The sequence below is a fragment of the Anser anser genome (genome assembly GCF_964211835.1).
Source record: "Anser anser genome assembly, chromosome: 4".
Classification (NCBI taxonomy): domain Eukaryota; kingdom Metazoa; phylum Chordata; class Aves; order Anseriformes; family Anatidae; genus Anser; species Anser anser.
This window is the reverse complement of record NC_139724.1, coordinates 40,657,767-40,681,876: the sequence shown is the minus strand read 5'-3', so window position 1 is coordinate 40,681,876 and position 24,110 is coordinate 40,657,767. Positions and strand designations below refer to the sequence as shown.

The 24,110-nt window shown below is 35.5% G+C and overlaps 1 protein-coding gene across 22 annotated transcripts in view; it reads left to right on the top strand.

The window, feature by feature from the left end:
* The window catches only part of PCDH10 (protocadherin 10), a 321,360-nt gene that overhangs the window by 7,864 nt on the left and 289,386 nt on the right, over window positions 1-24,110 (top strand). For 12 of the 22 annotated variants that reach the window (XR_014583037.1, XR_014583038.1, XR_014583039.1 and 9 more), the window contains exon 4: window positions 7,129-7,458. The exons of 1 other annotated variant lie outside the window; for it this stretch is intronic. Coding sequence is in view for 10 of the 21 variants with exons in the window: in XM_083832736.1 (XP_083688862.1) it covers window positions 7,129-7,458 (330 nt within the window). In the remaining 11 variants the exon portion in view is untranslated. Of the gene's footprint in view, window positions 1-239; window positions 3,420-7,128; window positions 7,459-19,652; window positions 19,746-21,691; window positions 21,767-23,653; window positions 24,102-24,110 lie in introns of those variants that run through there. 9 more of the 22 variants (XM_083832729.1, XM_083832727.1, XM_083832733.1 and 6 more) reach the window with 9 other exon arrangements.

Sequence of the window (24,110 nt, the reverse complement as noted above, 5' to 3'; positions counted from 1 at the left end):
TCTGGGAACCTGACAACAAACCAGGTCTTGCCAGAAGTTTACATCTGAACACAGAGCCTCTTTCATTTTTGGCCTATATATGGCGTATGATTTATTGTTGTCTTAAAAAGCCATGTATTTAGCCTCCCCCCACCCATTCTTTTGCACTGTTTCTGATGCAGCAATCAGTGCTACTGAGTTATAAAAAGCTCCCTCTCCTCCTGCCCTCCCCGCATTCCCTTTTTTTTTTCCTTTTACAGATTTTACTGCAGCAGTCATCTCAATGAACATTTCAATCAGTTTAGTCCCTCAACATAATGAACCATAATAACCAAACAGGAGAGAAAAGAATAAACATCTGCAGAAAGGGCTGGGTTTGACTGATGGTGGGAATATAATCATATAGTTGCACATAAACTGAAAGCTATTTTCTTTTAGATGCATCCAGTGCTGTTATTGTTGTGCCTCTGCTCCCTATTCTTTCTCCCAGTTTTAAAAGTAGTCTATTTCAGATAAGAACACTGGGACTGTTGTCAAACTTGACGTTAGTTCCTAACTGGGTAAATTCCTTATTTTTCTTACTTCTATTTTACTGCATTAGAGGCAAAAACTACAGTTTCAAAATATTTTCAAATCACTCAGTGGTCTGATGTGATTTATGAACTTCTGTAACGTAAATGATGATTGCAGATGAGGTAATGAGTGCTGACAGTTAGGTTTGGTCAGCTCACAAGTAACAATTTTGAGCTGAAACCTCGAACACACAGAACTTCCAATTTAATATATTGGTGCTGTGCTTTCAGGGTAATTTGCATGAGCAATTTTTAAAATGCTGGTTCCCAATAAATATTTAAATACAATTCTCTGAAGAAATTGCTATCATTTCCTACTAATGTATAATACAGATTTCCTCTAAGTTTTGGGCTAAGTTGTGCTGTTACAGTGCAAAGAAAGTTCTCTTTGACCAAAGTGATGACAAGATACTTTGATATAAAGGCATCGCTCTTGCTATTAGCTTTTTGTGATTAATTTTATGAAAAAAATGAGCATAAATCCTGTTTGATCTTGAATGACTAGAGGAAATGTCTGAGGGAATGCCTTCTCAGTTTTTCAGTTACTCTAGTGCTTTATAATCAATTCTATCTAAATTATTAAAGGAAAACACAGTTGTTGATAATGCTTTTTTTCCCTAAGATATTACCTGATACCGTGCAGAATCATATTTGTTTTCAAAAGCATTGTATTTGTATCTGAAAATGTTTAGTCAAACATTCTCATTGAAAAATAATACTTCCTCCCTACCAGTTTTAGTCAGCAACATGTTTTGCTTGCAAAACATCTTTTTTTTTTCCTCTTCTGTGCATGACTTCTGTTACTGTTACCGGTGAAGAATCCTTTGGCGCACACATAGCTATTCTGTAGGAGTCCATTGCTAGGCTAGGTGGCTGTCAAAGTTGTGGTGAGTTATTAGTTGGGAAAGTAATCATGCAGGATGAAAATCTAGCAGAGTGTCATAGAGTTCTCCTCTACAATTATTTTGCAAAAATTCTGAACTAAGCTGTTCTGTGTGTCATAAAATGTCCCATTGTGTTTTGAAATAAGATTCTGGTTCACCTTTTAACGATGTATATTTTCTTGGTAGTGATTTAATCATGGTTTCTGGAAAGTATGTGAGGGATTCATATTGTTCCCATTAAGGTAGCACCGGAATGCATTATTATCTGCTTTCACATCTACCTCAATATCAATGAACTAGGAAAGGACTGTCATCTGCATTTAGCAGAGAATGGCAAGTAGTGGGATACTCAAAAATGTTCAAGAGCCTAATTTTTACTGATTGAGTGATTATTTCATTTAGGGGGCAAGGATCTGAGTCTTTCGGAAAATGGCCTTCCTAACGTTACGCAGGAAGTTTTTGGTAGTTGGAGGGAGGGGTTTCTCAAATCCAGAATGGGTGTTATAATTATTCGTGCTCTTCTTCTCTGGCTGAAAACTGTTGAGGCAAAAGCTGTTATTTTGTTGTAGAACAAATGCAACACTACTACCTATTATTAACACACTGTATTTCAGTCATGTTCTGTAGGAGTCATTTCTAAGCATGAAGTTAGTTTATTTCCCATGGTTGATTAAATTCTTGGCCTCCCTTGTGAAACTGCTGACTTGGGTGCCAATTAGTACTCTGTGTGTGTGTGTGTATGTTTAAATTGTGTGATTAGACACCTGTCCTGTAAGATTTGGACTCACGCCATCAACTTATTTTGTATGGTTGGTCACTAGCTACTCAGTTTTCTCACGCCGAACATGCAGAGTTCTTTACAATATTACCTTTGTTTCGCTGTCTTCACTGAATTGGCATGATCTCTCAGATGTACTTCAGGAAGGAGTATCTGAGATGTGAAGCAAAATACACATACTGTAAATTACATATTATAAAATGCATCAACTTTTTTACAATCTACTTGGTGCAGTACTGCACTGGACGGTATGTATTGGTGACTGCCTGAGAGCTAAGATCAGATTTCCACTATTGAAATTTATGAAGGGAAATGATAGTGGTCTAACATGAAGGCACAGGGTAAAACATTACCTTACACCAATTCAGATTTAGTAAACCCCAAGAGGTGTTATTGCTTGGGATGTAGAATAGCTATGATATTTCACTGTTCATAGGGACAAGAATTCGAGAAGTCACAAGGAGAATTTCAGTGATAAAGGGACAGAGGGGAAAAAAACAGTGTTCCTTCTGAGCCTATGCAGAGTGACAGCTAAATCCTGTTTTGAAGATCACTTGGGCTAACAGTCTATCTTGGATAAAGTAAGAGTGAACATTAAAATGGCTTATAAAAGTGCTCTGACTTGAACTGAGGGTTTGGTGGTTTTTTTTTGCCTTTTTTCTCTTCTTTCCTTGGGCTGCATGCTTAATAATGTTCACATCTCAATAGTCCAGATAGAGCTTTGAAGCTGAGATTTGGAAGAGCTGAATATTGAAGATTTTTAAGTCTTTTTTTTTTCACATTCTCATGCAGATGAAGTCAGTTTTATCCAAGGCAGCACACCAATTACTTAGCAAGAAAGAATGATAATAACTCTGTTTCATGAAGTCCATTTCTTCAGTAGATAAAGTCTTCCACAAAGGAGGTTAAAATCATTATCCTTATTTACAGACAGAAAACATGAATCACAGGGAAATGACTAACTTGCTCAAGGATAATCTAACCAAATGGGTAGCCGAGCTGGTAAGGGAGCTCCAAAAAGGAGTTCTGGTTCCCTACGTCATATCTATTTGCCGTCCGATCCTTAGAAAGTTACTACAGAAGAAGCAACAAATGCCATTTAATTCTAAGGAAAAGTCAAATTCATGAGGAAAAATAAAAGAAAGGTACACATTGGGGGAAAAAAAAAACTCTTGATAACAATACTACAAAAATATTAAAATATTTTGCATTTTTTTTCTTTTTATTACATCATTTACACAGTAATATATATATGAACATGTTCAATCATTACTCTAAGGGCTTGGTATATAGCTCTTCTCTCAATTACATTAAGAAATGATAAATTATTTAAAAATGGTTTTAGGCTTAATTTTCCCTTTGATCTTAAATTGTCTTTCAAATCAAGTAGAATCCATGCACAAAACAAAAAAATAATTTGATTTTCTCCTTTTGAAATACAAAAAGGAAGCAAACTTGGACTGTGCTTTAGAAAGGGAATACTACCAAGTAGTATTCAAAGCACCTGAGGTCAGGAAATTCAGATGCAGATATGCAACTTATTATTTAACTCCTTTCTCAGTTTTTTGTTTCCTTTGAGGAAGGGGCAGGGGCTCTTTTTCCTTCAAAATCTGCAAAGTTAGGTTGTGCAAAAGCTCATATTGCCCACTGGCCTATCTAGATAAGACTTGACCTTTACTATGAGCTTTTATATGTATGCTGTATTTGGAATAGCTCAATGCTTATAATTTTTTGGCTCTTTTTGGTGCTCTATACTATCTATTTGTATCTGCAAAGGACGTTTGAAATTCATAATTCAGAGCCACCTTTAAAATCTCAGTTTATCTACATGCAAGGTCTAATACGATAACTAAGTGGGAAATATAAAGCATTTTTCATTAATGTGGATTTGCAATTATGTTGGATAGTTTACTTCAGACCATATACATACGCAGATTTATGAGGGAGATGAGATGGAAGTGTCATACTGCTGAACGTTTATTTTTGTTATAAATAATCAAGAATATGATTCTTGGTGAATAAAGGAGTTCTGTGCTGAATTTCTTACGTCATGTAGTGTGATATACTCTTCCTTCCTGGAATCTAGCAAACAGCCTTTCCTGCCCTGCCACCCACCCAATTTTTAATGCTTTTCAATTAAAAACAGAGAAATCTATAGTGTGACCCACAGGAAAAAAGTGGAGGAAGAATAGCTCATATCATAGTCAATGTAAATATACGTAGGTACCCAGGGATTCCAAAACTAGACTGATAATCTGAATTTATTTTCTGTTTAAATATTAAAGCCAAAGGCTTAGTCCTGCACCCATTAACCTCTTAGGGAACTCTGTGACTGAATCAAGTAGGAGCAATACCCAGCCCAGTTCTCTCTGAACAGCTGTTTGCATGGTAATCAAACTTTCTAGCTACATGTTAGCAGTGGGTGTTGAAATTTGGATATTTTTTTTTTTATACTTACATTTTCTTTTAGAAGTTCTCAGCTTCTTGGGGGGGTGGATTTGTCATACAAGTTTACAGTTGATATCTCCTACATTCATTACTTTGTTTATTCAAAATCCTGATTTAAGGAGGCTGTAACATTTCCTTTATAAACTGTTACATAATACTATTTGGCGCACTGTCATAGAGAAGCAGTATTCAAAAAGGAACTAAAAATTAATTTTTGGATAGAGACATTTTGCAGTTTAGCAGCTGACGTGAAAACAAAATAGTAAAATGGAGGTTAATTTTCCAGAGGAAATAAAAATCCACAAGCAGATAAAAGAATCTATCTTTGAATATATGTCTTAAATACAACATTACTATAATATCTTTCTCCCCACTGACAAAAGAATGCAGTTTAATATTTATCCATAATTTTTTCTGTCTTATGCTCTCTTTGATAAAGCGTTGAATGAATGTAGTCATTGGTACACTGTTACCAAAATGTAACTGTAATCAGTTCCCTATTAGAAGCAAGGTTATTTCTTGTTTACATGTAACTTTGCTAGGAAATGTGAAAAAAAAGAACAAAAATGTTCTAAACAGCAAAGAAGTTTGAATTCTAGAGTATGTCTTTTCTTGCATAAGAGATATTTTTATTCAAACGCTTCTGTATATAAGATACACATGTGCGCATATGCACATGGTTTTATAGACATGGCTATGTGTTCATTTCTTTCCAGGAAGCCTCTACCTAACCTTTCTTTTCAGTCGTTGTTAGCTACTACTATTACAGAATTTAGAACCATACAATTTGTACATGTTGCATGATGATCTTCATTTGATTCCTTAATCGTATCTGCAGTTCACGTTTGCATTCTTCAACAGTTCACTGATCAGTAATTTATTTTCAGACTTGTGCATGCCAATTTTCGATGCGAAGTTCTAATCGAAGCTGGACCTAGCATTGTATATGACGTAATTTAAAATTAAAAAGTCATTATAAAGGGAGATTAATCTGAGGTAAAAAGCTTTTTTCTTCATTTTTTCCCCTTTTATTTCTGTCTGCTTAAATGACTGCCTTTAGATCTCAAGCACTTGTTGATAGCTCAGAAAGAGTCTTGCTTGCTGAAGAGATTGTTTTGTGTAATGTGAAATTACACAGACATATTACTAAAATATATCAAATTATAGTTCAAAACAGTGGTAGCATTCTTAATACTAAAGCTCACGTTGGAGATTGAGCTAATCAAGTCTTTCACAATGTTGGCTGGTGAATGAGCTACAATGCATGAAGCTTATTACAGCTTTTCAATATATTTTTTTTCTATTTCTCTTGCAAGTTGTCTTTTTTTTTTTTTTTCCAAATTCTAACGGAATGCCTGTAAATGCAGTGTTTGTAACATCTAGTTAAGTTTTGACATACATCTATTCTAAGACACTTAATCTTTATAAGTACAAGAAAAGGATATTTCTTTACTGCTTTTTTTTTTATGGTGTTGAATAACAACTTGAAGACCTTAGTATTTATTTTCCTCTATGCCTGTGATTTCATACACCATTCCTCTCAAAACAAGTGTAATCCAACAACTCAGTGAATCACTGTCAGGAAATATTCTTTAGGACTGCTGTTCTTAAGATAGTCAATGGAAGCATAGCTTGTCATTGAAATCTTAATAGCATTAAAGGATTTGTAAGCAAACAGTTTTGTGTTGGCAGGGACAGGTGTTTGCTGATATAGCGGAAACATTAACAATTTTGTCGATAGTATCCACAGCCATATCACGTTGGACTACAGCTACCTTTGTACTGCTAATTAGAGTTATTTACTATAGGATTCCATCCCATTACTTGGATGACTAGATAGTAAGGACTGCTGTGGTAGCAGTGAACACTGCTTCTGAAATAATGATGTAATGATTGATTTAGTAAGCCATCTTGATCACTTAAAAGCTGGATTCCTACTCTGTAAGATCTGCTTTTCATTTCAATAGGTTCTGTCTGTGTGCACGCATGCACGGCTAGTTCCTTTATAAGACTTAAAAATATTTCATTTTCATAAATGAAATCTGTGATTCCTCAATCGTATCATTTCATTTCTTTGGTCAGAGATAAGTTTATGCAAAAACAATTCCTTCACTTCTTAAATGTGTATTTTTGACTGAGAACAATGTCTGGAAACACAGACGTTGCCAACTGATCCTTACTGAAACGGGTTCTAAAAAGTGAGATCGGCAAGCTGTTTTATGAGCTAGAACCATCAGTACCCTTCTTCTTGTCATACCTTCTGTCCGTGTGTGTGTGCATGTGTGTGACGTTCTAGCATTTATTTACACTTATTCAGTGGTGTCATTGACTTCTGAAGACCGGACAATCAGATTTTTTTTGTTGACATGGAGGTAGTGGAAGAAGTTCTTAGGAGGTTTCTCTTTTTTCTCAGCAGTCTTTCTTATCTGTCAGCAGCCGTTCATGATGCTGAAGCTTATATCTGTAGTTTCTTTTTCTCTCATGCTTGCAGGCATGGATCTCTTCTCCAATTGCACAGAGGAATGTAAAGCACTGGGCCACTCAGATCGGTGCTGGATGCCTTCCTTTGTCCCATCCGATGGACGCCAAGCTGCAGATTACCGCAGCAATCTGCACGTACCTGGCATGGACTCCGTTCCAGACACTGAAGTGTTTGAAACACCAGAAGCCCAGCCGGGGGCAGAAAGGTCCTTCTCCACCTTCGGCAAAGAGAAGGCCCTTCACAACACTCTGGAGAGGAAGGAGTTGGATGGACTGCTGTCTAATACACGAGCGCCTTACAAACCACCATATTTGAGTAAGTACTATTCACAAGGCTGTATGAAAGTGTTCCCTTTGCGGGAATAAAAATGAGCTCTTTCTGCTATTCATAATAGGAATAATACAAACAAAATTTTAGAAGCAGTGGGGAAAAATGGCTTCCCTTGCGGTCAGGCACCACTGAGGAAGGCATCATTCAGTGCTTTTTAAAAAAGACAAGACCTTGATTCTTGTTAGTAAGACATGATTGTCAACTACAAAAGCATCAGATGATAGCATTAGTGGGGGAGTTACTCAAATTTGTTTTCTGATGCTGGATTATTTCCAAATTTTTCATGGTTAGGTTGGTTTAAAAATAGACAGGGTAACATTTTTTTAAGAAAAAAAATGAAAAAAAAAGTCAAATAGAAAGTCAAAATGAAAAAAAAAAAGTCAACCCTTTCGTTGGTTTGATTTGGTTTGTTTTTTTTTTTCCTTTCAAATGTCCTAGGAGCTTCTCATTATTTTTTCCTCTTGTCTTTTATATTGAGCAGTACCTTGATGATTATTATTTTAAACTAACTATTTACATAGTTAACATTAGGGGTTTGGAAGGAAGAAGATAAAACTTTTTACTTTCCATCTGATCATCTTTCAGCCTATGTAATATCAACTTCTGTCAGTGTTCCTCAGTGCCTTCTGTCTTGTTCCAAAATCTTATCTCTTCGGTCAACTTTTGACTGTGGTTTGGTGACGTAAGTGTCATAGATCTCAAAAAGACTTGTAATTTTGTAGAGTCTGAGACAGACGTAGAGCTCTTGAGTACTATGTTGATCTAATAGGTCTTTCTATTTAGTAGCCTTCTGTATTTTATTAGAGACTGTAATCTTCTTGACTTCAAGAATTTAACTTGATGCTTATCTCATCCAAATAAGCCAAAGACTTTGAAATTGCAATCCTAACTCTTTTCAAAGCATCAGAAGTCTTTAAGAACAGCAGATCAGGAAGAAAAAAAAAACAAATCAATGAATGTTATTCATTTATTTATTTTTATAAAGTATTTATCAGTTCTGAAAGGTGCTTCACTGGCAGTTTTGGAGTATGAAGATCTTTGCTACAGATCATTCTCAGCACAGGCAACACAGTTCTTTCATCCTAGTTAGTTCTGTCCGGGAATTTCAGTCTTTCAGAGAGGTCTTCTTACCATTTCAGTCTTCAGATTTGCTTTACCGAAAGCTTTTAAATTAGGGTACCAATTATGAGATGTGGAAGCCATTCCTAAAACAAAACAAAAAAAACAACAACAGCAACTAAAAAAACTGTCCTGAGGCAGTCAGCTAAAATGCCAGGTGTCGATCATCTGGTCATACTCTGAAGACCCATATGAAGTTTCACATAGCTATGATGTAATGACTCTACCGAACTGGTCTAAGCTGTAACTTAGCAATACTGATGTCATATCTATCACTTCAGTTAAAAAATTAAGGTTTTACAGCAGTCATGGTCCAACAACAACAGAGTTCTGATGCTGTATGTACATTATAATAGTGATTATATCTGGTGACATAATGTAATAATGATTTTCTTATTCATACTATAGGGATTTGAAATTTTGCTCAGCTAACATAAGTAGTTTTGTTGAATGTGTTTACATGTGGACATTGGTCCACATTTCATTGTTCCACATTTTACACTTTCCTGGTATAAGGGCATGAAGAATAGGAAGTAAAATGTTTAAAATAAACAATATAAATGAGTGGTATTATATAATCCACACTTGAGAATCCAGATTTAATTTTGCCTTTTTTCTTTGGATCTTGAAGCAGAAACTGCCAGAAAACAGTAATATTTATTTTCCCTTACTGAATAGTTTCTTTAGTAAAATTTTAGATTAAAATTATATAGTAAATAACAGGAGAAAAGAAAATAAAATGAGCCTAACAGTTGTAGCAGTGAGTAAATAATTCATTATTAATAATGTGTTCAATGAATAAGGCAAGAGGAATGTGTGAGGGGAAGTTGATTCAGGAAGGAACTTTAGCTGAGCCACTGAGTGACTACAACTTTAATAACATTTAAATTCAACTTCTTAACAAAAAAGATTGTATCAGAACAGTTTGTCAGTAGAACAATTTTTTCAAAGAAGTGATTAAAATGTATGAAACGAGACCCTCATGTTCAGCAAAAATGCTGTATAAAAAGTTTCAGCATGTATGAAAACAGCTGTATGTAAAAGAAAATGGCAGCAAAGAGGGAAAAGTATATTGAATGGTTCAAAAGGTATTTGAACTGGAAAAGGTATTAATTAAAATGATCTGTAAAGACCAGATGTTCTAGCTGGTAAATTTTAGGATGGAAAAGAAGAAAGGTGAGGAACTTCTTAGAGCAAATAGTGAAAGTCAGGAAATTATATACAGACAAGTTTTAGGATGTCAAATATAAGAAGTCTAGGAGAGAATTGGTGGGTCTCTCAAGCCACAGTTAGGACAGAGAGGGTAAACTGTTTCTTTGAAATTGTCTTCACAGGAGGAGGGAGAGATAGAGGGAGGGAGTAAGAAAGAAAGAAAGGCATTTTTAGGAAGCTGCCCATCCCAGGTAACCTGTTCAACTACTTGTTCAAGACTGCATCATGAAAGAGGATGTTGATGAAAACAACAATAGGAAGAAGCCAAGGGTTTATATGTTTCTTTAATAATCAGTTTTTAACAAAAGCTAGTGACCAAAGAAAGTCAGAAATTGTATTTATCATTTTTTTTTAAAGTACTAGAAAAAGTTGTAAATTTGAGACTGGTAAGAAACGTTAGCACAAGACATAAAATTGTGACTGGGGTTTTAAGAACAAGGTAGCTGGCATCTGTCCAGGAAAACGGCACAGAAAGATCGTCAATCTATTAGAATTTTGACAGAGTGGGTGAGAATTAATCAATACAGCATATCTGAACTGTCAAAAAAAGCCTTTAGCCTAGCTTCTGTGTAGTAGAAGAAGCTACTAAAGTAAGCAAGTGTTGTTGCAGGGAAAGCATTAGCAAATTTTGTGTCTGAGAGACAGAAAAAATTCATAAGGATAAATGGGACACTTTAGCAGAAGCAGAGTTCTCCTAGCATCTGTATGGAGATCCATGGACTTTAAAGCATTAATTTTCTAGAAAAGGAAATGAACATAAAAGGGACAGTATTTGCAGATGACATAAAATGATTTAGGTCAATCAGGTCTCTAATAGACTATGTATGTCCACATAATTCAGTGAAGCCTGAGCTTTTGAACTAGCTCGTTCTGTAAATGGAAGCTGCACAACAATGTCGTCACAGAGGAACAGCTGAGAGGACTTATTAGTTTGAGCTGTGCCACGAGTGCAGTGGGTACGGATGTGAACTGATAGCTCAACGTGGAGCTCTCACCGCCCCATTATGAGCCTGTTTGCTCAAGGCTGCATCTGCCTGGAGATCCCTGAACTGCGTTCTGATGGGCACCTTCAATGCTCAGCTTTAGAAAAGACAAACAAGGATGGCAATGCATGTTATGAGAAATTTGACCTCTTCTTGAGAAAAAAGACCGTGGAATGAGTCCCTGGAAAATGTCCCCCGATGTGCAGAGCCAGCAAGTAGGAATGAATTGTCAACTTGTAAAAAGGAATTGAACTGAAAATACACTAAGATAAACTATTATAAAAACATTACACAAACCATACCAATCTGTTGCTCTAGCCGGTCTATTCATTCCATAGAAATACATAGCATAATGGTGAAAATACTGAAAATATTTCTGTGCAAAGCCATATCAAAAGTTTAGCACTAATTAATTTAGACAAGCTATCATAGGGACATGAATTAAACAGGAGAGTGAATGAACACAGAGAAGTTAAGCTGGGCATCTCCATTTGCCATTTTCAGTTAAAAAAGAGCAACAAAACAATTGAGGAGCAAACATGTCATGAAATGGGAAGATAATACACATTTGATAAGTTGATACACATTTGACAGAAATGCTAGAGTAATCTGTCAAACTCATGGTTATGGGGGACAAATAAAGGGCTTTGTAGTGGAGAAGAGGCAAGTAAGAGGTCTGCTTGTTTGTTTTTTTGGGGCTTAGGTCATTGAATATTTAGGTCATCTATTACTTTGGGCAATGCCCTCAGGTGGGAACAGTATGATTAGCACCATTTCATTCATCTCACTAGTGTGTTGGTCTACAACTGATGATAAGTAGCTTTTAAATTATTTTCCTGTATTCTTTTTTTCCCTCCTGTAATTGTGGATTGTTCTAGACATGCATTTTTTAATAATAGTTTAGAGCTTTCCTAAAAGCTATGCACTGACATTTTTTAATGTATTTTTCTTCCTACTAAGAGGTTAGGATTTTTTAATATATGAAAATATTCAGGTATTGCCATAATACTTTAACTGTATATGTAGAAATGTTTATTTTGCTCTAGAAATTACTTTGGCATAGATTAATTTACTTTGTAAGCAAGTTAAAATAAGCTACATAAAGGCACAATTTACTGCACAGGATAATAGCATCCATGCCAGGAGATACTGTGGAATAACAGTTGTGATCCAAAGTAGCCCCCTAATCAACTCTGCAATATTTCCTACGTACATGCAAGCATCTTTGCATTCACTGCTGAAACTAGAAAATTATCATGGTAATAACTACACCATCAATGATGCCAACACCATCAATGTATTTTATGTATGAATCGGGATACTATCATGTTAGGTATGACGGGGAGAGAGAGGGAATTAAAAACTGATCCCTTTCCCAAAGAGACAGCAGCCTAAGTAAGGTAGCCTAAGTAGAAGAAACAAAATCACCTTCTTCGGCTAACCGTTTTGTATTGTGTCGCAGGGATACTCTATGCTACCTTTGATAGATGTACGTAGGTCTAGGTTTACAGAGACAAATAACTTGCATTAGTCTTGTTTGTATCATCCAAAATATTTAACAAAGCTTGTGTTCATCCTGTGTCTCTGTTTCTTAGCCTGGATAGCCATTGCTTCACTCTGCAGTAGAGGTGCAATGAAGGTCTGTGCACGATCAGGGAGATTGGGCTTGGGTCTGAGCAGAAGTGTAGAAAGTGTAGATGTAATCCGAGATTCTGGTTCTACAAAATCTTTGGCATCTGTTCGACTCATCGTATTCAAGTCAGCTAGGTTTACAAATAAAATTAAAAAGCTTTCAAAAAGTCTTTGCCCAGTTGAATTTAGGAATGGGACCATCAATTTATTTCAAATAATCTACCACAGAGATACCACAAAGAATGGTTTATCTTACAGTCATTATCCATCCCCCTGAATTAGACTAGAGCAAATGACATAGAGGACTAGATGAGAAAAATGTTCTTGTCTTTCCACTAGGACAAGATACGTCTCACAATCCTCTGATTGTTTTTCAAAGGAATAAAAAAAAGCACATGTAAAGATTTTGGGTGGGCATTTGACATCTTTAGGATCACAAAGGCTATTTCTGTGTGGCAGGACATGTAACACAATTTTCTGCTATTATTTAACATAAATATATAAAAGGAGTGTTAAGCAAGTCTTTGCTGTTTTGGAAAAGTTTCCCAAAAAAATAAGCAAATTACCATTTTGTACATTTAATATAATGGAAGAAGAATTTTCTTCTTATTTATTTGCATCTTATTGCTGGAAATCACAGCTGTGATAGACATTATAGCATTGCATTTGCATAAATGTAAATAACAGTTATTTTGATTGGAACACAAGTTTTTAAAATTATCAATCCTTTCTACATTTTTGTTTTTAAAAATTAGTCTATTTAATTTCTAATACAAATCAGATAATCTTGTGAGCCTGCTAGTCCCTTCACGAATACTGTTTTCAGTTTCCACATATTTGAAGTAAATATGCACATTAGTAAAAGCAAACAAATTATTAAAAAAAATAAATTTTATTGTTATGAATGAGCAAATAACGGTATGTACACAGTGAAAGAGTTGTTTGGGAACAGTAGTTTCATGCTCAAAACTAATGTTAAAATTTTATCTTTCAACTTTAAATCTGACCTGCAATGCTGAATGTCCTGCATATCCCATTACAGACAGTGGAACTCTTATCGTATATTGAGGAATTTATCTGCATGACAGGGTACAACTCTCATTTCTGCACAAATGAGAAAGATTTTCTCCATGCCGAGCTGCTCAGCAAAAATGGAGGCTGAGTTGAAAAGCCAACATGTAATGCTAATAAACCTAATTGTATACTTTTTATGCAGATAACTCTATCTGCAATGCTAAGAGATTTATTCGCTTATACCTAAAGTTTGCTAGTTCAAATACATCTCTATCAGGTAAATAAAGTTTACAAAAAAAACAAAACCTTTAAAAGGTAATATTAATTAAAATATAAACAGAGGAGTGCAAGACTGATGTGTTTTTAGTCATTATTGTAGGTACTGTGTGGTCTTGAATAAACCAGTTAAGATGATTCACTGTTCAATGATTATTGCATAACTTCTGAAAGGCATTTTTATCTTATGTTCATGACTGGTTTGAATTCTTCATCTGAATTTATTCCTCTTGCAGCTATCACTCAAAAGGAAGAACTCTTACAGGGTATTACAGCAATAATAGAAAGGAAATAGATAATTCAGAAAACAAAATTAGAAATTAATATATCAATATGCAAAGATAACTTGGCTGTAGCCCAGTAAAACCTACAAATTACTTTTTTTTTTTTTAAAAAAAGATGAATGTAAGAATAAGAAATAAGCATTCTTTTAATTTTAAAGCACAGGTGTTAGCTGTTACATTTAAATGCTATTTGCTTAAGTCCTTTTATTTAACTGTGGTCTTAGAGCTCCCTGTGTTACTCAAAACGCTGATGGAAAAAAAGCACCAGTTATTTGGTTTACATAGCATCTTTTATCTAGGAGGACTGTAGAGCTCTTTGCATCTATAGTGCAGGAAAATGACTGAAGAAGGTTAAGGGAATTTAAATAACTTATTTGAAAGAAAATTCTACATTTGCTTTGTCCTAAAATATGTATCTATCCAACTTTTTTTCTTCTAATAGCTGTAGAAGTCTATATTTGCTAGTTCTGACTGGATCACATAGAAGTCTTGTATATTTAACTGTCTCAGACTTGTGCTATATTTATTCATTTATGTCAATTTTGAGAGTGCTTATGTCTGCTGTGAGTTATGCCATCTCTGGAAAATTTGTTTTGTGTGGGTGTTTTGGTTTGTCTTTGTTTTGTTTGTTTGTTTTTTAAATAATTAAATTCTGTTTTCTGGATTCCTACTAGTTGAATATGGGAGAAACCAGCAGAAAAATTGTTTGAAACTTCAGGAGTTATTTTTGGGATTCTCATCTTTCAAATTTAAATCCTATCTCAAAAGTAATTTAGCCAGTTATGGACGTGAGTTTCTGTAGAAAGCAATGAGATGTTTGCAGTTACATTTTTCCGAGGCATTGAAGTTATTTATTTTTGATAGGCAAGTTCTTTTCAGTATGAATAAATGTTGCTCTTACATGCACAGACGTTAATGTGATGGTCAGGAGCTGGAGTATTGAATGTACTCCTAATCTTGTGTCTGTGTGCAGAAAAGTCTTTTCCTCTCTGCTTTCCTCTCTTACAAACTCCTTGGGCTATACAGCAGAGGAAATTATTCTTGTTTCACGCTCTTTTCCTGCACAAAATAAATTTTCTGCTTTCATTTCCACTGCCTTAATTTCAGAGGGTATCCCTTCCTAATTTTTTCTTGACAAAAGGACAAAAAATAGGGAAAGCCATTTAAAGAATGAAAAAAATAGGAAAAGAAGGGACAGCATCTATCGTGTTTGAACAAGCACACTATAGGGATCAGTGTTGCCATTTTTCTGGCAAGCCTGTAAACAGCTCTATTTGTACGCTAGGCACTGAGAATCCACAGTTTCAGGCGAGCAGTAAGATGACTGCTGCTGGGAAGTACCTGTCAATGTATTTAATTTGTTTTAGAAACGTGGTATGGCAAAGTCAGAAGAGTGAAAAATTACATATTTGGTACCTTCTTGTAAGACTTTTTAACTTCTATACCTAGTAAATTTCTGGAAGAACTAAATATCATGAATAATAAGCAATGTGGTTTCACTAAAAATTCAAACTGCTAAAATAATTTAATCTCTTTCTTTGATAGGATAATAGTCCTTATTGGTTGAAGAAAATATTGTGGACATGGTGAACTTGATTCCTAAGTTCTGCCTGAAATTTATGTGCATAGATGAGTTGCAAGAGTATATCAATCATTTCTTGCATACACATGAATCTTTTACATGTGTAAATGGTATTATACTACGTGGTATTTTCACAGGAGTGATTTGGTTAGAAAAAATGGTTGCAGACTAGGTTCACTAAGGAAGCTATAGGGATGATGGACTCCTGTTTTAGCAAGTGACCTGAGTTCCCTGACTTTATTTTTTCACCTTCAGCATCATGTTTACATTCAGAACTGGAAAAGGACTTATTACGAAACTGCTTAAATACAACTTTTCTTTATTCGTAAGGAATTTTATATATGCTGATATTGTGGATTCATCTTATGTCAGAGTAACATTCTGTCACTGTCACTTTCTTAGTTGCCTATTTGTGCTTTAATTTGGCATCCATCTATTCTCAAATTGGCATTTAAGTGACAATTGAATGTAGCTGCATATAGCAGTGGTATTGATGCGGAGTAAGATCTGAAAAAATTCTTGCTCACAAACAAATGCAGGAATAACGTTTTTCTGCTACTTGAGATAAAGTGTTGTGGTCTTGTATTTGCAGTATATTTGATGTCCAGTATGGCTTATTGCTTCTAATTAATTAAAACAGGATCCTTCCCAACTGGGATGTTACGGTTGATACCCTTGCACCCTCTGCAGTGCCTTTGGCCTGTGTCAACTAGCTCTCTTCCCTAACAAGTCCTGGGCATGGTGTGTGTGAGAATGAGGGCCAGGGACCATTCCTGAAAGCAGATTGAATGTGATCACAGTATATAGCCCCCATATATGACTGAGAAGTTTTAATAATGTGGACATAAATCATTCTGTTCTAGTGGTACTGTAACAAAGAATAGTCAAGGGCACATTGCATTAAAGGCTAGAAACTGTGCCAATATGTCTTTTTGAATAAGAGAAGTTTTGAAAGGATTGCAAGAAGTTTATATGATGTACTTAAATATATTATCTTGGCAAACTGGGAAGAACTCTGAAATCTAAGTGCTACTCATGAAAGACAGCGTAAAGTACTGTGCTTAGTTCAATGGGAAATAAAACGTTCACAAAAAGAGAGGGGATGTACCTGCCAAATCCTACTACTACCAGGCGAGAGAGGTGGTAGAAAAAACATAATGGCAAAGATAAATTAGATAGGAATACAGTGTGATGCTGATGTAACACTGTAATGCATGTTACCTAGTGTCAGAACAAGTAAATTTAATTATTTCAGGCACAATTCAATGTGATTAATTTAGGCACCTCTGAAGGCCACCAAATTGCAACTTATATATACATATGTCTGCTTTTCACTTGAATCTATAGGGAATGTAGGCACTTAAGAGCAATTTAGAAGGACTGGGTCATATCCCTCTTCTTCTTCCCAGGGCACTGAAAATTTTAAGTCTCGTTGTAGTCAACATTCAGTGTATTCTGCATTGTTTAACTCTCAAACTGACATGCTCATTTTCAGGCTTGTCAGCTTAAAGACGTTTTAGTGTAGATTTCAGGAGAGTACAATAAAATGTTGAGTTCTGAAAAAAAAATGGAGGAAGGAGAAAAGATTTGAGGAGAAGTGATAGTTGCATACAAATACATAAGCAAATCTTTTTTTTTCTTTAAAAAAAAAAAGGAATCAAATACTGGTATTACTAAGGACAGTACCAAAATTATTAGGTGAAAGTGAATTGGGAAGAAAGTTAATCTGCTATGAGAACACATATGCAATTAGAATGAGTTGATGGAGAATCTTCTTAGGGAATTTGTATGACATACATCATAAATAATTTAGGAGTTACTTAATTCGTCCTAATACAATACATAATTATAATAACTCTTAAAAATGAAATGTTCCATGATTCTCTGACTGCAAGGTGATGTCATGTATCATCTTTAGTGTTTTCAGGTGGATAATACAGTTGTAATAATGTAGAAAGATGAAGAGGCTTTCTTGTTCTTACTCTGTCTTGTGCAAAAACTGACTTTGGTGTCTCTATGGTACATTATAGAATATACCTTAGCACTTTCTATACTGCATTGTAGTAACTAAAAAGCATTGTTTTGGCAGTAAATAACGGCAAACAGAGATAAATCAAATCTGATGTGTACTATGTCACTGGGCTGTTCCTAGCAGTGAAAAAAAATTGTCAGCATTTAGCACAGAAAATAAAGTAAAAACATCTTATGTGCCACAGAACATTGATGACAAAAAACATTACTTGATTCAAAAGAAAATCCCTAATCACATGGTTAATGTAATGTATATGTCGATTAAGGTCAGTGCTTAAACTTAAGCCTATTTCTGAGGATAGTGCTAAACATTCTTTTATGTGAATAGGGACTTGAATACCTATTCTTAAGAACTGTAGTGCTTTTTTTTTTTTTTTTTTTTTTTTAAATTCCAGAGACTCAGCTGAGTCCAGGTAGAATATAAATCTCAGGGCACTCAATAGCACCAAAGAAACATTTCAATGACTGTCATGAAGTGTCAAAAATTGTATCAAGAAGCCTGTTTGTCATACCAAAATATTCACAAAGACATGTTCAAAGAACTCCTGGTGGTGTCAGCATACTTCCAGAAGTACGTGGGCACCAAAGATCAGAAACATCTTAAAAATAGGAAAATAATTTTACTAAGCATGTATTTTCAGATCTTGAAATGAAGCTAATGGAAGTGGCAATGTGCATCAGTCAGAAATTTGGTCATTAAACTTTTTCCAAAAAAAAAAAAAAAAAAAAAGAATGGTAATTTGTTTAAGTTGTTGATAGAGAATTCAATACTATGTTCAAATTTGAAAAGTAACACTTGTATTTAAGTGCAAAGGACGAAACCCTTTCCCCCTTTTCATGGAAAAGATAACATTATTTGTCATATTCACTAGATTATGGTCAATGCAGTATCCACCACTGTCAAATTTGACTTGGCTGGGAATCAGCATCTGTTGAAGTGATTTAAATGAATATGGGCAGGGAAATGTATAATGCATTTAATGCAAGACAAAAGGAAGGACAATCTGTGTGGTCACATTGCTTACTAAATGTGAAAGATAGCTCTTTGGCATAATCATCTTTGTTCCAGAAGTAAAGACAAATTCTCGAAGGATAGATTTCAATGGGCTGTGGAGTGTGCTTACTTAAATAAAGGCAAGTCTCTTTCTAGCAAAGATTCACTGCAACAATTGCTAAACTCTTGCATCTTGGCCTACTTCATTTATTCACAGCCTGAAGACCTAATACTCACAATTTATTTTGATTTGGGGTGAAATCTGGGTAATTGTGCATGTCAGTCCAAATGCTGCTAGTTTATTTTAGAAACTATTTATATTTTGTGTTTTGCAGATCCCATAAAGAGTATTTCAGTCATGAGTCTTTATTAGAGACAAATTCTGCATACATGTTTGCATGCGGGAGCTTCTTCTGCCTTGCCGATCTATCAGATGTCAGTAATGGCCAGACAGAAAGTGGCCTCATTCTTGGCTACCTCCCGTGTAGGTCTTTAAGAGTCTTCAGACCTATCACGTATTTTACATATGCATGTATACATAAGCACATAAACAATGGCCACTAGAACCAACTGACTCACTGACATTAGGGCAGAGTTGGCCTTTTTTTCTTTTAAGGTACAAAAGTAAGTATGTTCCATCTTACTTTTTTCAACTATTTGATATAATGCAGAGTTAATAAAAGCACAAAATGGGTAAAATGTAACATGGGCATCTAGAACACCAGCTATTTTGTGCAAGAGTGCTCTACAGAGTGCATAGGTATGAAGCACATAATCTCTTAACTAAGGATTTGATAGAGAAAAAAAAAGACTAATTCATGAGGAAAAGATATCTGATAAAATAATTATTTTCATATTTGTGTACCAAAGTACAATTGGACTGGTTAAGTCAATCTCTTATAATGCCATTAATGGAGTCTTCATAAATTTTATTAGCAATGCTTTAAAATACTTCTTTGAGTAATAGTTGATTTAAAAGAAAAAAGACTTTATGGATTGCAAAAGATACTGAATTGAGACCTGCAATGACTGGAATACTTTTTTATCCACAGAACGTGGGTGGCAGCAGAGTAATCTTCCCCATCCTACATCCCCCAGCCCCAGCCGTGTGTCTCACCCTTTACCTGGATACACCACTACAAAGGGTGAGGGAGCTATAGTAGTTACTCTGCATTCCCGTTCACTTGTTGATCTCTTTCCAAAAATGTGGTTGCTGATAACTAAATTAGAGCTCCACTGAAACAGCCAGGTTGTTTTGTATAGGATACCTTCTACCACTACTTAAATTGTGTTCTCTATTCAGTTGGGCTGAGTCAGAACAGGAATGTTGAATTTCCAGCCTGTTGCTTGTCACTAGTATTTTCCACTCCTGGCTCTGTCAATGCCAGTGGGACTTAGTGAAGGCCAATATTTCATCTGATATAATTAACATATAGACAGTAAGGCAAACCATAAAAATATGAAGAAAGTCAAAGTTAATGCAAATTTAAAACTGACATTGCCATAATGTATCTGAGGTAATTAATTGCTTTAAAAATTATTGTTCAAGCGCAAGGTACTTGCTGTACAGCCTGAGTAGCTGGGCTGTTTCTAAGTGGAATACAAGGAGATTACAGCCTTCTGTAATCTCTGTATCAGTTGCATGGGGGCCTCCTGATCTGCATAAACATGACATTGTGAGGCACACATTTTATGCAGAGGACCCAAAAGCGCAAAAATGCATTGAGCGCTTGCATAGAAGCCTATCTGAGCACCCACAGGAAGTTAAATAGCACTTGGTTATTGTGCTAGCTTAGAGAATTAGGATCTGCAATAGCAAGATGACAGTTTACGTACTGTTTTTCCCCCTACTCTCCAGTTGCATAGCTTTTTTTTTTTTTAAAGAGGACTTTTCTAGGTTGAAGTGTCATCTTTCTCCTGTGTGGAGGGGGATCAGTAATGTTTTCATAACAGCAGCAGCATATATGGCATTCCATACCCTTTGGAGATTTTATTAGCTAGGGATTCATTGGGATCTTTAGACTGTTGGCACTTGGGGGAACTCTGCAGTCATTCTGTTACTGCAGATATCATACTGTAGGACATTATGGAGCTGCTAAATATAGTACAGAGAAAGTGACAATAGTTATAAAAGGTACAGCATGTGTCTTCTTTTGCTGCTTGGGTTGCCAGCAGTGGAGGGAAGCAGTGGGCCTTCTCTCTGTTCTAGTTAGATTAGCTAGCAATGCTAAGCAGGAAAACTCTTTTATTCAGAGAGTTTGAAGGTCTTCCAAGTACAAACAATCCCTTTTAGGGATTGCCAGAAGAGGAAATGTATATAACTGTATTCATGGCTGTATGGCTGTAAGTAGTCTGACATCAAGTTTGGATGCAATAGGATGATTCACAACAGAGTGGAAGGAAGATATATTTATAAGGGCTTTACAGTATCTTCTGTTTGTTTCTGATCCATAAGCTAGGAATAATCATTGCATATTTTATTTTCTATTTTCTGTTTCTTACGTTAGTGTTTTTCATTTCTTTTTCTGTTCATCTACCACTGATCTCTTTACATGTCTTCTGTCATCAGCCTGCACAGAACTAGCTCACCGCTGAGACTTACTAATGCGTATGGAGGGACAATTGAATCTTAATGTATTTTTGCTGTGTTCTATTTCCTGTTTTTATTGAAATTCCATACAAATTTTATGCATTAAGCATTCTTACTGTAACTCTCAAAACCTTTGTTAAGGTCTTTGGAGAAGAATCAATAGTCAGTACAGCATAAATCGCGTACCCTAAGAATTTTAATTGGAATGCTTGTGATTATTTAATCATCTTGTTCGCCTCAAACGCTGTTAGAATATATTAAAAAAAAAAAGTGTAATTACATTAATGGAATTAGGAAACAGCTCATCATTAAAACCCTTTTTCTAACATCCATACTCGCACAGACTTGAAGCTTCCCTATGCACTTGGTTTGAGAGTTTGCAACAGCAAAGAAAATAGAGATGAAAGAGAGAGCTGGGATCTCAGAGGAGAATTAGGCACCAGAAATTATGGTGTTCTTGTTCCAGCTCTTACACTGACTCTGATACTTCCATTTCTATAGCGTTTGCCATCTCTGGATCTCAAAGTGGATTATAAAGAATAGTGATTTAAACCTTCCTGCACCTCTAGGAGATAGGTAAGCAATATTATTCCCATTTTACAGATGGAGAAATTGTGATACAGAGAGGCTTAGTGTTTCTTCTTCAGGTTTACTTATGAGCACACATGCATGCACACACACAGAACCAGAAATAGACCAGAACTTTTATTGCCCTCTGTTTTAAGTGAAGTCCATCCTCCTTTCCATTTAACCTCTCTGACTTATATTCCCCATCTGTAAAAAGACGGAAACTGGTATAGGCATGGAGAGATTTTCTTGCACATAAATTTCTGAGCAAACACAGAAAAAAAAAACCACAGAGGACAAAACTCACTCTCGAAATCCAACGCATTTCGTGTGTTGGCAGAAGATATGTTAGGTTTTGGGTCATAGAAGATATGTTTAGGTTTTAGGTGGGGAGAGCGCTGGTGTTCTGCACCCTGAGAAGTAAAATTTAGTTATTTTTATAAAATGGCTTGATTATTTTGTAATATAAGCACATTAATAAAAGTTTAAAGTTTTAAAAATGTACTGGCAAAATATTAAACCCATCAAGTAGCTCAGTCTCTGTGTTATCCGAAAGAAAATCCTAGACAAACTGATTTTTCTGTGTACCTCAGGTGCCAGGTCAGTAACCCCAATGCGCTGTGGCAGGCAGGAAGAGAAGGAGAGTAGTGCTGCATGAGAGCAGCAGTGGCTGTGCTGCATGTCTGTGTACACAGATCCCGTGAGAGTCCTACTGTGCCTGTACTGCAGTATGAGGTCCTCAGTGGCAGACAGCAATCTAGATACTCTGCTTACCTATTTACAAGAGAAGTGAGATTACTAATGAGCTTTTGGAGAAAGCGTTGAAGATCAAATATAGATCTTGTTACTGCTGTTACTATTACCAGAGTTATTGTCTCTTGTTATATTTTAAAAATATACTTATAAAATTGTCTATAAACTTGATTGGTCTGATCATATACAGCAGCAAAAGGTCATGAAGGTTCTGTCTCATTAATCTTAACCAGTGTTAACAAAATCTTGCAGGAGCTTTTAAAAATCCTTTCACATTCTGCTACTAATTTGCTACAGAATTGAAACATCGAGACCAGAATATATTAGTTGTTTTAATTTTACTGTTTATAACACATCTGGCAGGTGTCTGTATATTGAACAAATAGCTTAAAAATAAATGTTCGTCACATTTTTCTGCATGCATCCTATGGGATAGGCAGGCTAGATGAAACAACCACACAACACCCATGTTAACATTTCCTGTAAGTAATCCAACTTCATTGTGATACAGTAGATAAATTGCATATATTTATTGGTGAATGTGTGTATATATAGTGAATAATATGGCTAATGTATATTTTTGTTAAATGGAACGGAGACTGGATATATTTGTGTAGTTTGCATGCAAGCATCAATGTGTATATATGGATGACTTAGTTCAAGGATTCATTACGAAGTTAGGATTCCTTTTATTTTAGTTGTAACACTTCATGGCCAGAAATATACTGAATTTCAGGTAGAGAATTTGGTTGATTTGGAGCTAAGGTAAAAGCTGATTTTATCATTGCAGCTTTCCTAAATAATAATAATGATGAAGACGATGGTGATAGCAGTAATAACAATACTTCAGCAAGCGAGCCAGTTCCTTGTCTCGACTTCATGTGTAACTGAGATCAGAATTTAACCCAGGGTCTTTCTGAATGCTAGTACAAATCATTTGTTACCTTTGCTCCCAATTACAGTTAAAATAGCCAGTGTCTTGAGGTAATATAGCTAGCACAGCTGGTGGATTAGCTGGTGGGTTTGCTAATGCATTGACCTTCTTCATCTATGTAACATGAGTTAATTTTCAGGCTGACAGTAAATGCTGAAATTTGAATTGTAGCACTAATGCACCGTTTTTTCATCTCTCTGTCAAACCAGACTAAAGGGTCATTTGGTGATGAGGATAATGGTTCACTTTGAAAGGGAAGGAAAACCGGCTTCTGAATCTGGGGGATTCTAGATCTTGCTTCAAATAACAAGATGAACTAGGAAAAAATAGGCTTGGAAATTCCAGTAGTATTGAACCTGCGAGTCTGACTATTTGCCGTGTTCTTGTACTGGTGCTGCATAGGCACACTGGAATGCTTGCCCTGACATGTTAGACAGAATAATAAAACAGCATGTGAAGTTTGGTTTTCAGACTATCAAGCCTCAAAAAGACTTTTCTCTGAAAAGTGAATCAACGTTAAACTGTTTGCTACAATGGGAACATTAAGCGGCAGTTTGTGACAAGTTTTGATTGTTTCTCTACACTCTAAGAAATACTAAACCTAAGAACTGTTGGAGACTGACTTTTTTCCTTTTTCTCTCAGAAGTGTCTTTTTTTCTTTTCTGC